Source organism: Felis catus, chromosome B1 (genome assembly GCF_018350175.1).
Source record: "Felis catus isolate Fca126 chromosome B1, F.catus_Fca126_mat1.0, whole genome shotgun sequence".
In the NCBI taxonomy this organism is placed as follows: domain Eukaryota; kingdom Metazoa; phylum Chordata; class Mammalia; order Carnivora; family Felidae; genus Felis; species Felis catus.
The window spans coordinates 100121254-100139350 of record NC_058371.1 but is presented as its reverse complement, the minus strand read 5'-3'; the positions used below and the strand labels follow the sequence as shown (position 1 = coordinate 100139350).

The following is an 18097-nucleotide window of genomic DNA, read 5'->3' as shown; positions in this document are numbered from 1 at the left end:
CTCAAATAATTAAAAATAGAACTACTATACAATCTAACAATTCCATTTCTGGGTATTTATTCTAAGAAAATGAAGATACTAACTTGAAAAGATATATATACCCCCATGTTCATTACAACATTATTTACAATAGCCAAACATGGAAACAGGTGTCTATCAATGGATGAATGGATAAAAAAATGTGATCTACCTACCTACCTACCTACCTACCTATCTCCATATATTGGAAAATTAGGTATCTATTAAAAAAGAATGCAATCTTGGCACTTGCAACAACATAGATAGACCTTGAAGGCATTATGCTAAGTAAAATAAGTCAGAGACATACCGTATAATCTTACTTATATGTACAGCCTAAAAAAATAACAAACAAACAAAAAACAACAACCCCATGGACACACAGGGGGGTGTGTGGGGGAATGGGCAAAATGGCTAAAGAGAACCAGAGGTGCAAGTTTCTATAAAATAAGTAAGTCATGGTGATGTAACGTACAACATGGCAACTATAGTTAATACTACTGTGTTGCATATAGGAGAGTTGCTAAGAGAGCAAATTTTAAAAGTTCTTATCACAGGGGTGCCTGGGTGGCGCAGTCGGTTAAGCGTCCGACTTCAGCCAGGTCACGATCTCACAGTCTGTGAGTTCGAGCCCCGCGTCAGGCTCTGGGCTGATGGCTCGGAGCCTAAAGCCTGCTTCCGATTCCGTGTCTCCCTCTCTCTCTGCCCCTCCCCCGTTCATGCTCTGTCTTTCTCTGTCCCAAAAATAAATAAACGTTGAAAAAAAAAAATTTTAAAAGTTCTCATCACAAGGAAAACATCTGTAACTATATACAGTGATGGATGTTAACTAGATTTATTATGGTGATCATTTTGCAATGTATACAAATATCAAATTATTATATTACACACCTAAAACTATTTTAATGTTGTGTGTCAATTATAGCTCAATCAAAAAAGACTACAAAATATTCTGAGAAATTTCAAGAACAAGTCACACTTTAATGTTACAAAATTACCTTTATCTTTCATACTGAAAGGCAACATCGCCTTCCTGTTTGGGTGCATCCATGTCTTTGCTTACACGCTAAAAATGCTTTCCCTCTTTTCCTCCTGCCCCCAGTTCTCCCCCTTTTGCTGCCAATTTTCTTTGCAGTTTGGTAGGGAACCGATACTTGAGGAAGAAACAATAATGTCTTTTGACTTTCTTTCAGGAAGACATTTCTCACTCCATGCTCAACGAGAACACTAGCTAGACAGGGCAATCTAAACACAGACTGCCTTTATATGAGCCTTCTCCATTTCTTTTTTTCAGACCAAGCTCTATTCAAAAGGCACTTTGAAATGATGAGCATAGCAGTTGGCCAAAAGAAGTATAGTTCTTATGTCATGAATATCCACTCAACCACTTCACTCTACCATAGTGTCACTGAAAAAAGGAAAATGGCTATTTTTGTACCTCCTATGGAGAATGAATCCTGGGAAAATAGCAGCATCTGACTAGCCACTCTTCAGTGCTTAGACAGCGCTCAATCATGCTGTTTTTAGAGTTCAGACAAGCTTCCAAAATGCAACAATGCACACCTTGAACAATCTTTTTGAGAATGGCAGGACCTCAGGAAGGCAGAGAAACAGGGATCTCAAAGAAGAGTCTCCCTGTGGAAAAGAATGGCATGATTTATCTTCACTTACACACCTTTTTCCTTTTATGTGAAAGCTGCTGAAGGGGAATGTGGTCTTATTTCCAGACATTTATCCATGCTAACTCTCTTATTCAACATCTTATTCCCTTATCCATATCCAATCAATCTTCTCTTTCAATGATTCTGTCAGCTTGCTCTACATCCTTTCCCAACGTTGTTATAGGTCAAGCGTCAGTACCCTTTTTGAACTTTATAATTCCCAATCATCTGGATGGTTTCCTAGCAATAGCTAGGATTTGTTTGATCCCTCTCCCTCAGCTCTTATCTCTGACTGCTAAATTGTCTGTTCTTTCACTAGGACCCTATGCAATGAGGATCACACTTGCTTGGTCTGTTTATCTTCCCCCCCAATAACATCAATAATAATTTATGCTGAAAAGAAGCAAAATGGCTTGCCACTTTTAGATTCAGCCCCTTTGATTCTGTACATGAACAGACCTACAACATTATTTTGAGAAATCTTGCTGTCGAGAGATTTAGTTTGACTGCTATTTATTATGTTGCATTTTTTCTATTGTTTACCTATGCCATGGACATTTGGAGATGGAAATGGGAATGATCTGACATAGTTTCACTTGAACTTAGGAAGTGAAAATCACTCAAAATCCTACTCTGTTGCAGAGTAACAGCAAACTGTCTGAAGGAGTATCAGAGAAGGGTAGGGATTCCTGGACACTGAAGAAGGCATTTAAACTTAAGAGGAAGAAAAATCATGTTCTGTACCCTCCTACTCTGTGAGAAGACCTCCGGAGCCTGGAGGTGGCTTAGGGATACAATAGGTTGTTCAGAAACTTTCCTACTGTTGTCGTTACTCCATGAGCATGGGCCAGGGCAGGGATTTCCATTTTCAATCCAGCCTCACAAAGACAGAATAAACATGTCATGTTAACAGCACAAATAGTCGTTTCGTTGGTTGAAGGATTTGTGGATTACCTTGAGTTTATCAACCTGAGTTTCTATATAATAGAAACATAAAAGCTAATTTGATATTGTTTTTGTTTAATTTTCATATTCAAATAAAGCTCAAATTGAAATAATATTTGATAGAGAGTATAAGTAAGGTAAATTACACTTTTACTTGTAAGTAAGGTAAATTCATTTATTATATGGAAGGCCCTGGTGTGTGTGTGTGTGTGTGTGTGTGTGTGTGTGTGTGTGTGTTTTCAGGATATAAAAAAGAAAGGCAATATAATGTATTGGTTGCTCTAAGAGGCAGACTTTATGTTTGTGTGAAAGCAAACTGAAGGAAATTATGAAATTCCTTTCCCAGGAGATCTTTAACAGTATCATGGGTTGCATCTGCTGGGATCTGACAAATTCTGCCTGCAGGCAGGGTAATGGATTTTGAAGACATTTCATGGAATTTTATACCCCCAAGAGAATGTGAAATTGAGTTCAGAAGTTGAGAGGCACAGGATTCAAAAAGTCTATTCCCTTCAAGTAATTTAGTTTTCTGACCTTGGATTTCAGTTTCTTCATCTGTAAAGTTATTAGTGTTAGAATAGATCAGTGATTCTTAACATTTTTTGTTGTGTAATACAATCGTGTGGCAGGGAGGGGGGTCATGGATTTTCTGAAGCCTGTTCATTAACTCTCTGGGATCCACGGGCCTTATGTTAAATACTAGAATTAATGATTTCTAGGGTAGCATACAGTTTGATTCCTATGTTTTGAGAGTATTAAACAAATGGAGGCATCTGTAACCTAGGAAAGAGACTATCTCATGTGGAAAACAGAGTGTGCAACACAACAGGAAAGACATAGGGATGCTTCCATGTGGTGGGTGTATCACCAGCTTGAAGGCACTTTGCTCATAGGAAAACCCTGAGAACAGACACATGGAGTCAGAAAGAGTTAAGCAATACATGTAGATGAAAGTCATGGAGAAACTTTATTTCAGGTAGAGGCAAGGAAGAATAGGGAAGTGAACAGTCAAAAATTCAGAAATACTGTAAGAAACGTCAGGCACTTTTTCTTTCTTTTTATTACTTAAGGGAAACTGTATTTAGTTTTCTCTTTAAAACAATCTGGTCTAAAAACGAGTTGAAGTTAAGAGAGAAGAGCACGAATCTTCTAACAAAGTCAGACATAGACCGTAAGGCAGAATGGGCACTTGTCAGGAACTTCCATGTCGGATCTTGTCCATCTTGGAAACGAGGTCATCGCAGATTCTGGTCAGTTCATTGTTTCTTTAAGTCTTCTGCTCAGTGGCCTTCTCCAGCAAGGGGATGTGCACCTACCTGCTTCTTCCTTAGGCTCGTCTGGAAGGCCACTAACCTTACTCCGTATGTGGTTGATCTTCCCATCTATCGGCTTGCATTTCTTTTCTGCATGGGCCTTCAGTGCTTGCTATCTTTGGCCTTCCTTTCCAACTGTTACTATGCAATCAACGTGCTTCTTCAGCGATCCTTCATTGGTTAGGAAGCATTCATTAGTAGCCTTTGATCAACTTTTTTAGTGGCTCAGCTTTGAGAGGTCAGAGAAAATGGAAAAATCTTCCATGGAGTTCAGGTCTGTTGCAAATTGGTCTTTTTCTTTCCGAACCTTCTGGATCTCAGCTTTGGCAGGTTGCTTCTGTCTCTGGGCCTCCTTCCTCGCCCCGTACACAATCCCCTCAAACCCATCCACGATCTTTCCCATCTGCAGGCGCTTTATGCAGAGCGCATCGTGCTCTTCAGCACCAGGCTCTCCTTTTGTGTCACTTCCGGGCTGCGTCCTGGTTCCTGGGGTGTACGGCAGCACGTCCACGATGGGCGGCAAGGGCAGCGGCACAGAAATCCACCGGTGGTCCCAGAAAACCAGCTTCCTCCCCACCAGCCTCAGGCGGACTTCCCAGGAAGGTGCAGCCCGAAACTCGTGCACTTCTCGTCTCAGGGGAGCACACGCGAGTCTCTGAGGGCTGCCCTTTGGGAGCAGGTGAACTTGAGGGAAGTGGGCTGTTTCTGCAGGCCGACTTTCCAAACAGGAAATCCTAAACCGCTCCACCCCGGCGGTGTACCTAGAACCTCAGCTTGTCCCGGAAGTACTCCCGCCCTCTGGTCCCAGGCAGCCGCGGGCAGGCTGAGCGGAAGCGGCGCGGAGGCAGGGGACCAGGCGGTGGGCCCCCTGATCCGCCTGCGGGTGGGAGCCCAAGTGCGCCAAGAAGCCGCGGTTCCCTCCTCGCCCGTCGCCCCTTCGGCCCCTGCGGGGGCTGTACCCCAGGCGTGCCATCCGCCGAGGCTGAAAGCACCTGCCTGCTCGGAGGTGAGTTGTTTGTGGCTGCCCAGTACCTAGGAGCTGAGCGAAGGCCAGGCCGGCCGGCTCTGGGGGCCTTACGGGACCCGGCCTCCCTGCCCCCTGCCCTAGCCGAGGCTGGAAGACCCTGGGGAGGGGGAATGGGACCCTCGCCCGCCTTCTGGGGTGGGTTGGGGCTTTCCTTCTCATCTGAGGTCTCCTTGACGGAGGTCTGAGGCCGGGTGTCTTCCCCAGTTTCCTTGTGCTGGCGGCTTCGTCCCAGTCAAATCCTAGCCTGGTGGGCCACTCCTCACAGAGTTGACCATTGAAGAGGTCACTGGCCTCTTTCTTCTGGGGACTTAGGGACAAGGCCTGTCCAGCCTTCTGAGGGCTGGTCGGGTGGTGGATTTAGGACGACAAGTGTCCTCTTGGCAGGCTGGGGCTTTGCTGGACAGGTCAACAGGGGTACTTCTCTGTGTTTTCTTAAAGCAAGAAGCCATATTAAAGAAGAAAGAGAACACGTTTTTGAAATTCCTTAAAGATTGGCAGAGCGGTGTAATTTAATTGCCTGGCAGTGAAGTACACTATTAATTTCAGCCTTGCAAGGACGTGATGTTGGGAAATACTTTTGGAAAAGATAATTCTGAATATATATGAAATGAATGAGGACAACATACTATGTAAAAATCTTCTTGGGCACCTGGGTGGCTCAGTTGGTTAAGCCTCCTCTTGATTTCAGCTCAGGTCATGATCTCACAGTTGGTGAGGTTGAACCAATTTTAGGGCTCTGTGCTGACAAAGGGGAGGGTTTAGGATCAGGGTCTTTTCTCTCTCTCTCTCTCTCTCTCTCTCTCTCTCTCTCTCTTCCCCTCCCCCATTTGTGCATGGGTGTGTGCTCTCTCTCTCTCTCAAATAAATAAACATTTTAAAAAATCTCCTTTAATCATCAAGGGGAAGGTGAAATAATGCCATACTGAACAGTGATTATGCCTACAGAACTAGCAAAAACTGATCTAAAAATATTATTGAAAATAATGGAAGAAATGTAGTGATGCATTAGAGAAAGTGAAAAGGTAAAAACCAACATAAACCTGATATGCCTGTAATTCAAAATTATGGGAGGAGCCTTGAAGATGATGAGGATGTTAGATTCAGGTGACCCACGTGTGACTTGGGAATCTGGCCTCAGCTTTTGAAGTGGTGACCTCTGGAGTATTGATGTTTTAATTGGGCATTCCACTAGTGCACTCTTGAAGCAAATGGCATAGAAGTGAGAAGCCTGAGATGATTCAACACAGAGTCAAGAAACTTTTATCTGCCAGAAACTGATACTATGGCTCTGACATAATTATTTAGAATTTATTTTAGTGTTTAAATATTTGCCCTGTAAAACAGATACTGTTTTTCTAGAAATGAAGATTGGTTCTTCAGTCAGTTATTACCTTCTTCTAAAGTCTTAAAAAAATAGGTAGACATACTCGTAATGGGCATCCCTTCAATTTATACTATTTTGCAAAATAAAAATAAATAAGCTTTTTTCTTCTAGTGAAAGTGTTAAGGTACATAAAATATTATTAGGAGAAACTTTACCAATCCTTAAAGCAAGAGAGTTCATTTTCCATATTGATTTTTTTTTCACATCAATTATAAACTGGGGCAAATCCTGCCCTATGATATTAATATCTAGTTTCTGATATAAATTGGATATAACTTTGAGAGCAAGGACATTCTTCAGGCACTAGTAATTCTGCTTAAGCATGTGTTGAAAATATCCACATTTATATATATTATATATAATATATATATACACATACACACATAGTATATATAATAAAATAATATGTTTCTCAAAAACTTAATTCTCAATGTCTTGACAGTAGTCTTCAGAGCCTTCTTGAAGGGAAAGGTTGGATAAATTACATGTGATAAATACACTCCCATGGGTATAGTTCCCTAAGTGTGTAGATTCTTTCTTCACACCATTCCAAGGAATTTTTGACGTCTCCGGTTTTTTTGTAGTGCAGATCACTGCTGAGTCCAGGTTTCCATTAAAACCACCAGGCAAACAAGTTAGAACCACTTCCCTTTGCTTGAACGTGTGTACTGAATTCAGACACTCTGGTAAATGCACATGTGTATTGATAAACTCAGCTCAGTCTAAAATTATCTTTTTCCCTCTTTTGTATAGTTTCGTGATAATGTATTTCCATATGCATCTTTCAGATTTTTCTGTTTATAAAAATATGTATATAATACATATTAATACAATGTAATAATATAATAAGGTAATGATATATAAAAGCATATACATATATAATTACAAAATCTGACAGTTTTAGAGGTATAAGCCCATATACCCTCCTTTCTGAGTTGACTTTGTAATTGGCCCTCAGGGAATTCTGGATACTGTTAAAGGCCTAGGTGAACTTGGGTGTTTCATATTGGCCAGAGATGCTTGGGCATGTTAATGTATTAAATTTGGTACCAGATTTCAGTGGGGAGACCAGAATCCCCAAGTGTCAGAGGCTAAGTAATGGGGCGGAGACCTTAGTTACTGAGGTAAGGAGGGAAAGCTTATCTTAATAGGCACATGACTGGATGATAAGCCAAAGGTGTGCTCTTGTGAGATATTTGGCAATGGTCACTTGATAACCGCATCCTTAAGTCCATGTCAATGAGTACCCTTTAAAATTCAAACTGATATGTGTAAACACAAATCTAGGTGTCTATTCCTTACTTCATGTCTTTCCTCAAATGTCACCCACTGTCTGAGACCGTCCCTGCTATCCTATTTCGTATGTGCATATCCCTACCCAGAACTTTATATTCTCTAGGCTACATGTTATATTAGTCTCCCTTAATATAATAGTTGCTCCTGGAAACAGGCAGTTGAATATCCCTGAGAATGGACTTAAAGCAGAACCAGCATTAGTGAGGCATTCTTCAAGGGCACACAGTAGGGGGACTCAGTAATTAAGATAGAAAATATTTTAATGCAGTAATCAGAAAAACATCCTTAATGTCAAACAATCCATGATGAATAAAATCAATATTTTAAATTAAGACAGCATTCATAACAATACCCTGCTGAGCCATATATTGGAAACTGAGGCAAGAGGAAAAATCAGTAACACTGATCTAGTAGTCTGGGATTTTCACAGTAAAGGGTGAATTGGCTGTACCTTATTCTCATATCACTAAGAAAGAAGCACAATGTTTTCATTACATCTTTAGATTTTGGAGGGGACATATACCTCATTTGGGTGAACATCTCTGATCCATTTATTGGATTGCTATCAAAGCTACCAACTTTCAGTCAGGCTCAGAGAAAGAGAAGTTTTCCTACCTGGTTCTGGCTGTTGATGCTCCTTATGTCTTGAGGAATTGTTACTAATGGGTTTGTGGCAAATTAAGATCTCCCGGGAGTTTGCCTCAAACCCTGATAAAAGAATAGCAATAGAGGCTCTGAAATTTTGCTCATTTTTTGTCAAATAATTATTCTCTCACTCTCTCTGAATTTTGGCAATGTTCATCTCCTGCTTTAGTAACAGAACTCTGTATACAGTCTCTTCCAGCCTTATGCAGAATTAGGATGTGTGCACATGAATTAGGATCTGTCGGTCAGATACTCTGGCCCCAAACTTTGATTTAGGATCTACTCTGGCCCCAAACTTTGATTTCGGATCTAATGACTGAAAGAAGTAGGTGCCATGAAAAACTCATTTTGCTATGGGAAGAGGAAAGTCTTTATTTCCAGGGCCAATAGTAGCTGAAGTTCTAAAGGCAATGCAAGGGTTTGTTCGGTGACAGCAATGATGGCTTCGCTAGATGGTTCTGTATTATGATGTCAATTCCAATTACATACATAGCCTCCAGACCTAGTTCTCTGGCCTTCCTAGAAATTGTGTGAGTTTGTTAGTCACAAAAAGCCTTGACTTATATACCTATGTCTGGATCCTCCCACCCCATGAGGAATAAATGTCAGTTTTAACCTTCTGTAAAGTCGTTTGGCCTATAAGACTGTAATATATTTATTCCCTTAAATACTGCCTGGAAACTTACTCATGCATTTCTTAACCTCTTTCTTACTATGCATGGTGAGTGACTTGCACATGTAGTATGAGTGACATAAGTATGTTGGTTGAATTAACAATATGGTTCTGACTCATGCCATTAAATGAATCATCTGTTTTAATGTATCTCAGATCCTTAATTTATCACCCATTCAATACAAACAAAAAAGGAGTAGTGAGTATTTGAGCAAAGTTAGAATGGTAGTTATAGCACTGAGTAGTAACCTGAGACAGGTGAGCATGTATAAAACAAAAGAAACTTACTTCCTTGAAAGAGCAGACCATATTTTCAATTGTGGTCTAGAATCCAGTGGACCTTTTGAAGCAATAACCAAGCCCTCAAGAGTTGGACTTCTCTGAGAAATTGACAGTTGTTCCACAGTTCCCTGTGGTTCACTAGGTATGAAGAAGCTTTGCAAGCACCTGGGATGAAATTGAGGTCATGAGTCCCTATTTAGCCACAGATGCCCTTTTCTTCTACCTACCTCTAGCAGATCCCTGTGGGCTTCCTCAATGACCGAATCTGCCTGGCCTGGCATTCCAAGGATGGTGTGATTAAAAGGGATAGATGCCAAGAAGAATAAAGGATACCGCATGGGTGTTGAAGACAAAGGCAACTTCCTCAGTCTCATTTGAGTGAATCCGTGTGCCTTCTGCCTCAGCGGTATATGCGTTTTGTAATGAGCGAGAAAGTTGTTTGGGGAATATCCTAAAAATCTTAGTCAAGACAGTATATTGATTTCTGTTTGCTCCTTTATGTTTAGCTATGGGTTTTGGTAGCAACAAAACTTCAGAGGTTGTAGAAACTGATTAGTTAAGTTGCTGCTCCAGTATGCCAAGGAAAATAAAAGCACACAGATCGTCAATAGAGATGTTCATGGAGCTTATAATGTGTCTCTCCTTCAGCATTCTGTTTCTTTCCAGGGGATAAAACACTTGGTGCCATGTAACTAGGACCAGAGGAGAGTGTCTTTCTTTCCCCTCTGGGCAAGAAGAAACTAAAGTTCTGTTAATGCCGCAAACACTTCAGTAGGCTCTGAACTTTAGATAAGTAGGATCTATCCCCTAATGGGAAGGGCTTTTAGCCAGCAGTTTTAAGAGCAGAGTTATACACTGTGAGGATGATAACATAAGTGGTACATTCACAGGTGTGACAAGCATGATAAAAGCATCTTTTCTGAAATTTGCCCCCAAAAATAATAGGCCTGAGGGTGGCTCTGGCCTGCTTCTGACAGAAAAAACTTTTCCTTTACACATGCAAGTGGCCAGCTTTAATCATCAATGGTGTCTTTTGGTGGTGTTTCTGCGATTGCCAACCCAAGCCACCTCTATCTCATCATTGACATCAGGTCAACAGTGTACAGGATAATCATTGGAATTCAAAACTGGCATCCGAGCTGGGAGATCTCCTTATGTATTCCCTTTTCTTTGCCAAAGCAATCAAATTAGTTCTGTTAACAGCTTGCCAAATCAGCCAGCCTAGTAAACTCTTCCCTCTTAGAAAGGAAATATAGACATTCATTTTGGTTCATATTGTTTTTCTCCCTTAGTGTGATCTTGGGAACCTTGCCAAGGGGTCTGATGGCTGTCGTCTGATGATGCCATGAGAAGTCTTTAATAAGCTGACATTTCCTGTTGCTAAGCTGCCATGTCTGAAAGCCAAACCAAATAGTGTTTGGACTCTCTGGATCCCAGACTCTGTTTTTGTCTCTTTCTCTTCCTTCTCCTGACTCAGTTCTCAGCTCTGCCCACCTTGTTTCTCCATCCAGCCTGTGTAGATGTGCAGTACAAAGGTCAGATGGCAGGCAGTCCCTCCCAGCCAGACTGAACCTACTGAAAAACCCTTGACAGCAGAGCTGCCTAGGCTGGGACACTGGCTTTGTTAGGAGACAAGGAGGGAATGTTGGCTGAAAGTGTTTCCAGTGAGAGGGAGAAACCGTTTTCTGAGAAGGCAAATGGGAGCTTGTCAGTTGGGTTAGAGGAGGAGGCAATAAGCTTTTCTGTTTCAAAGCTCTTGTGACTGTTAGTTGAAACAGATGAGTAAAGAATAAAAATGCTGAAGCTAAGGAAGTAAAAATTGGGAGTAGGAAATTAGAAAGGAGCATTGCCAGCTCAACTGGTCTAAACTCTTATCTGCAGTGTCTCTTACTGTATTGCACAGTGACAGATTATATCCTGAGATCTAAAAATGAAAGTCCTATAGAAGAATTTCAGTTTGATTTTGTTTCTTAAGAGTATGGGTTAATTCACACTGGCAAGGCAGATTGATGATTGCTTACTTTTAGGGCAGCCAATGGGACATGTAGAGTTGGGCAGGCATGACCTGCACAGTTGTCTGTGGCATTCTAGTACTTGGGCACTTGAGGGTCAAGCTGGGTGGTATCTTACGTGATGTTGACATCCGGGAAAATGCTTTGCTCTGTGTGTGGTTGAGGGGTAAAATGAGGTGAAATGTGAAATACAGGGAGAATCTAGGGTCTGATTTCCTTCCAAGATTTGATGGTAACACTTACTATGTCAACTCTTAGCCAAGGTATCATAACCCTAAACTGCAAGCAACTATTTATCATTTCCCTCAACACTTTTTACTAAAGTACCCCTAAAAAGTGGATATTTAGATTCTTCCAATTCCCTTGTTTTGTTTCCACTTTTATAGTGCTTTCTCAAGTGTCAGGAGGTACATTTATTTTTATTGCAGTGAGTAATTAGCATTTCTTTGAGGATAACTATTTTTCCAGAACTAATTGAATCGGATTCCTCCATCTGTGTGGCTTCATTGAGAAATCAGATTTTGCTCAATGCAGCAGCATCAACTGAGTTACTGAATAACTCAAATACTAATAAAGCTGGATAGTTTTCTCTAAATTTATAGTCTTGTCTGCAGTGGTTCTTTTTTTTTTTTTTTTTTTTTTTTTGGTAAGCATTTGTTTTGTTGGAGTAGCAAACCAAAATCCAAAATGCCTACAGGATCCAAGCAAGTAAGTTAGTGAAATAAGTTACACAAAAAAGACAATGAACATTCAACATTGGGGTTTGTAAACAGGAGGGACTAGATTTGATGATAGTTTAATTTAAGCTATATTGGCTTTGAAGTGTCTGCGGGATGTGTATGAAACACAGATCTGGGTAACTGTTTTTTCTTCTTTCTGTTCCTCCTCATTTTCTTTTTTTTAAATAATTAAATGTTCGGGGTGCCTGGGTGGCTCAGTCGGTTAAGCGTCCGACTTCAGCTCAGGTCACGATCTCGCGGTCTGTGAGTTCGAGCCCCGGGTCCGGCTCTGGGCTGATGGCTCAGAGCCTGGAGCCTGCTTCCGATTCTGTGTCTCCCTCTCTCTCTGCCCCTCCCTCGTTCATGCTCTGTCTCTCTCTGTCTCAAAAATAAATAAAACATTAAAAAAAATTAAAAAAAATAATTAAATGTTCTCCTAAAATTCAGTTTTAAAATAAGACAGCCAATCTAATAAATAAAACAAGTCACAGTCATTACAAACAAACATATGAAAGAGGGCTTCAATTAAAAGCAGTAAGCTACCACTAGGCACTTATCGGAGTAGCTAAGATGAAAATTGCAAAGATGAAAAAAGAGAACACGGAGCAATATGTATGTTTATACACTGTTGGTGGGAATGTAGATTGGTAAAAACCACTTTACCAATCCATTGCATGGCAGTGTTCTCTAAGCTGAATGTATATATGCATGCCTTAGGACCTAGAAGTTCTACTCTAGATACACACACGAGAAATTCACAAAAATATGTATTAAAGACAGCTAAAATGTCCACCAACAATAGAATGGGTAAATAAATAAATTGTGGAATAATTTGTGGAATAAATTGTGGAATATTATACAGCAATGAGAGTAAGAAAATTACTGTTATATTTCATATATCAATGAACCTCAAAAACATAACAGTAAGTGAAAGAAATTCAGATGCAAAAAGAGTCTATCCTGTATGATTTTACTTATGTACATTTCAAAACCAGATAAAACGATTCTGTTGTGTTAGATCAGTAATTACTCTTCAAACATGGGTTGGGTAGTGATTAGAAGGGGGCTCAAGGGGACTTTCTAAGATACTGATAGCATTCTGTTTGTATCTCACTGCTTGTTAATGGGAATGTTTACCTTGTGAAAGTTCATTGAGCTTCATACTTTTAATTATTATTCTATCTTTATTCCTTCAGTAAAAAGCTGTAGGAAGTATCATTTAAAAGACAAATAAATGAATACAGGCATACATTTTAATAAAACAGAACTTCTTCAAGGAACCTAGTAAAAAACAGTTTCTTGCTTTTAGACTATATTTTCTTAGTATTTAATTCGATTTATGTTATACAGTTTTGTCCTCACTGATTTATTTTCTTACATGTATGTTACACCACAGGCCTTTCAAGAGCCTGAATGTGATCTTTTGTATTTTTCACCATGCATTTTAGAATGGGAGAAGCACCTATTGAATAGCTGACAAATTACTTAAAGCATCCACTCTTCTCTATACCATATTACCTAGAAAGGGGGAATTTTATAACCCATTAACATTTTGGTACCCATCTAATATAATTATGAAATCTGCATTCACAAGGATCTTGTCACTGAGATGTTTTCACTGATATAAAAAGGTGAATTATTGTAAAAATAAAGAAATGTTTTAGCTTGGGTTACTTTTATCACAATATTGTATTAATATTACTGAACAAATTGGTGACATTACTGAACAAATTAGAATATATATCATGTCATTTTTGTCACTATTTTTCCCTATGTATTAAAATAAGAAATGACATGTCAATAAATAATCAGTGTGGTATGTATCAAGAAATGAAGAATGTGGATCATTAAAGTCATTGTGTATAGAACACACTTAAGAAGTAACTACTCTGAACTGGAGCTGATCAATTTGAAGTTAATACATGTGCAATTCTAAGTACAAAAATGGAAAAAAAATAAAGAAAAACTACTTGCATCTAAGTTGGAGAGGAAGAAATCCTATGCAATTGTACCCTTCTTAGGGAAAGAGTGAATTTCTGGGAGTTGTCAATGAAAACCTTACTATGAAAAGATATTTTTCTTATTAAATAAGAATATATTTATCCCTGTTCCTAACAATAAACTTTAAAAATATATGAGGAGAACTTAGCCTGAAAATTACTGTATAAAGCATAAAAAGTCAGATATAAGTACTGAGAAATTTTGAAGACTTTAGCAACAGATAGGGATCAAATCCTACTTGTTGCATAAATCATGTTTTATTTGTAGAACTTTGTAAAACGTTCATAACAAAATCTGAGACTCACCTGGTTCCAGTTTCAAATAAACCTGAAACTCAGGGAGGTTCAACAAAAGTTTTGCCAAGGTTCATGAACTTTCATCAAATGCGTGTGTGTGTGTGTGTGTGTGTGTGTGTGTGTGTGTGTCTGTGTGTGTGTGTGTTTTGGAAGTTGGACCAGTTGATAATTTTCACCACGTTTAGACTAGATTTCCTTAAAAAATGAAAACTTTCAGATTAACGTCAAAGGAAACTAAAATTAAAATGCAAACAATCTTATTCTTACTTTGTATCAACATGATGCAAGTTTTTTCTCAATTTTTTTAAGTTGCTAAGTTAATTTTGGCAGGGCAAAAAATTCCTTAGTTTGCTCTTCTATTTTTTCTGCATACAAAACTCACAAGAGTTAATATTACCTGTGATCCCACTTTCTATGAAAAACCACTAGAAGTGAACATAAGTACATTTGTCCAGTAATAATGATACCAATATTTATTACTCAGTTACTGTTTTAAATGCCTTACAAGTATTATATACTTTAATTCCTATTGCAGTTCCCTAAGGAGACAGAGAAAAGACAGACAAAAGATTCAGAGAGAGGTTAAATAATTTATCCAATGTCATGCCACTAATAAGTTGCAGAACAAAAAATTTAACTCAGAGGAAATAATTACAGAAATGGAACTCTTAACTGCTATACTATCATGATGATTACTGTTAGCTACCTACCCCAAATCTATTTTCCTCCTTTTTTTTTTTTAAGATGTCAGCAGCAATGATGGCTGAGCTGATTACTTTGTTGATCCCTACTACTAGTTCTTCCTACTTATAGACTTCTTATTAATTGAGAAAAATAAATGCCTTTACTTATTTGAGTTTTGTATTTATTTCTACAGGGGATAATGCTACTGCTTTTCACACTGACCTATCATAATTATAGGTGTAAAGAAGATAATCATTCAATATCCAACACAAAAGGATCTAAAGGAACTGCTTGCTGAATCAGGCAGAGTTGTACTCTTCATGCACGGTCTTTCTGAGAAAGCAGAGAGCTTATTTTACATAGGGGCTTGGAAAGCTTGGTGTTCAAGGATTGATGGGCTTTCAGAAGCAAGAGTAGAATTTAGGGACTGGTTTATTATTATTATTACTATTATTATTATTATTACAAAACTGATTATTTGAACAAGACTATCGCTGACTACTTGACTTGTATAAATGTATGCACTTCAGTGAGGCTGCTGCTAATTCTGACTTCAGAAACAGCTGCTTGTCACTGATTGGCTGGGTTTTAGAGGCTTGGTAACAGAACGAGTGTTTTATTTATTTCATGGAGTATTTGAGAACTTGGTTCTGGTGGTCACTTGTTGCTATGAAAAAGGGCAATCAGCCCTTTCCTAAGAGGATGTGATTGTTCCTCAATGAGATTGGTACGAATAGGAGGAATCCCACTTAGAAGTTACAGTCATCCAGGGGTTAGTAGACTAGATTTTGAGTATCTTTATTCTTATATTTCGAACTCATGATAAAGGTTAAGGGGCATCCATATTGTTTGGTTTGGTTTTTAGAATGGAATGTGCTTATTATTCTCATTTTATCCTGATATAAATGATCTTGTTATGTAAATAGAAAACAAAGTGCAGGGACCCTGGGGAGAAAACATGTTCAAAAGTTTTTGTAAAAAATTGAGTTTCAACCAACTGAATTACTTTCATTTCAAAAAAAAAAATCTCAGATATTTCTTAACCCCCTACTCTATTTTTTCAAATCTTCAAAAGAATGAAATTTTTGTTAATTACTTTAAGGCTAGAATAAATAGGAACTCTGATATGTAATCTAAATGGAATTTGGAGATATTTAAGATGATTCAAAAGACAAAATAAGTAACTCATCAAAATTTAGCTCTGATATTCAGTTGTTTATAAAGTAGGCATGCATACGTATTTTCACTTAAATCTGTCAACATATGTGCAATAAATATGTAATCTGCCTTTTTAGAATAACTAAATTTCATGTACAAAATAAGCCTAGAAGAAATAATTTTCCACAATAGACTATAGTATAACATTTCAGTTTATGGCATATTTTGTCCCTGGAGGTTACTTTGATATGTATATTTGCTTTCAGAAAAAAGAATTTTGAATTGAGTAAAAGAATTTTGTTTGAATTTTCAATAAAAGCAAACACTTGGGGCGCCTGGGTGGCGCAGTCGGTTAAGCGTCCGACTTCAGCTGGGTCACGATCTCGCGGTCCGTGAGTTTGAGCCCCGCGTCGGGCTCTGGGCTGATGGCTCAGAGCCTGGAGCCTGTTTCCGATTCTGTGTCTCCCTCTCTCTCTGGCCCTCCCCCGTTCATGCTCTGTCTCTCTCTGTCCCAAAAATAAATAAACGTTGAAAAAATAAATAAATAAAAGCAAACACTTTATATAACGTACGCATTTTCCCAGAGTACTAAAGGAAGTAAAAACTTGGGTAAAAAACTTAAGAGGTATATATTCTCTAATAAAATAATACTTCTACATTATAATACTACTTCTACAATCTTTTGAAATATTAAATTGATTCTGAGTTAAACATTAGTAGTCTACATACAACACATTACTTTGAGTCTTCACTACGATATCCCACACTATTTCTGAAGTTAAGTTGACTTAATGAGTAGCTCAGGCAATATGAGGCCATCTGCCGATTTTGGTCCTTTGAAAGGGATATGTATTTCTAGGTCAGATGTTCCATTTTCAACTAACTTTTCTTCTATTTCAGATTGTAGAGAAAGATAATTGTTCATTATTCTCATGACCTGCGAGAATGACTAAAATACAACATGGAGAAAATCATAGTACTAGTCCATCACTGGACTCTTCCTGAGTAAATCTTTGAATAAGTCTGAATAAATCCTGAATAAATCTTTGAATTGATGGAAATTTGTATGAAGAGAAACTTGAGCTATTAACACACATAATTTGTTAATTGAAGGCACAAATTATTTCTTGAAATGCTCTCGTATTTATGATAAAGAGGCTCTAGGCTTGAGTACTATCTGCATGATACATGAAATTTGTCATAATTACAAAAATATTTAATAAGCCCTTAATAATTTTGTTCAAATTCAGTTTTCTAATTAAGGTGCAAGCAAACACCTGAGATAACACATACATGAGTATCTGCATACACGTTTTCTACATGAAAAAAATTACAAGTTAGAAAAAAAAGATATACTGTTTTGATTCAGACTCACTCCTCTCTTTTGGGCAGTGTCCATCAGTAGGAGGTATATAAAGACATATGTGCCATTTTAAAATCCTATCCTGTTGTCATTGACCTTTCAATTCCACATTACTGATGGGAATATTCAAGAATACTATATGCAAAGTTGAATGACCTTAAATTTTATTTTTCAGAAAAATTATTGGATATTTAAAGATGATTCAAAATCAAGCTAAGGACAAGTGTTCACAATCTTAGAACAGCAGACTCTTGTGACTGCCTTCAGATTTGAGTTTTGAAGCTTGAACATTATGTTAATAGTTGTGTTGCTGGAACTTTTTCTATGGCCATGAAAATTTAGGATAGAAAGCATATTAGGGGCGCCTGGGTGGCTCAGTCGGTTGAGCATCCGACTTCAGCTCAGGTCATGATCTCACGGTCCGTGGGTTCGCGCCCCGCGTCGGGCTCTGTGCTGACAGCTCAGAGCCTGGAGCCCATTTCAGATTCTGTGTCTCCCTCTCTCTCTGCCCCTCCCCTGTTCATGCTCTGTCTCTCTCTGTCTCAAAAATAAATAAACGTTAAAAAATTAAAAAAAAAAAAGAAAGCATATTAAATGGTTAATAAGCCATCCCTCAGTGG

The 18097-nt window shown here is 38.6% G+C and overlaps 1 protein-coding gene across 1 annotated transcript in view; it reads left to right on the top strand.

Annotated features, from left to right (window-relative positions):
* The first annotated feature begins 3805 nt into the window (after positions 1–3805).
* Positions 3806–18097, top strand: part of LOC109498986 — a 418886-nt gene continuing 404594 nt past the window's right edge. The window contains exons 1-2 of the mRNA XM_045056735.1: positions 3806–3874; positions 4176–4943. Of these exons, the coding sequence (XP_044912670.1) occupies positions 3806–3874; positions 4176–4943 (837 nt within the window). The remainder of the gene's footprint in view (positions 3875–4175; positions 4944–18097) is intronic.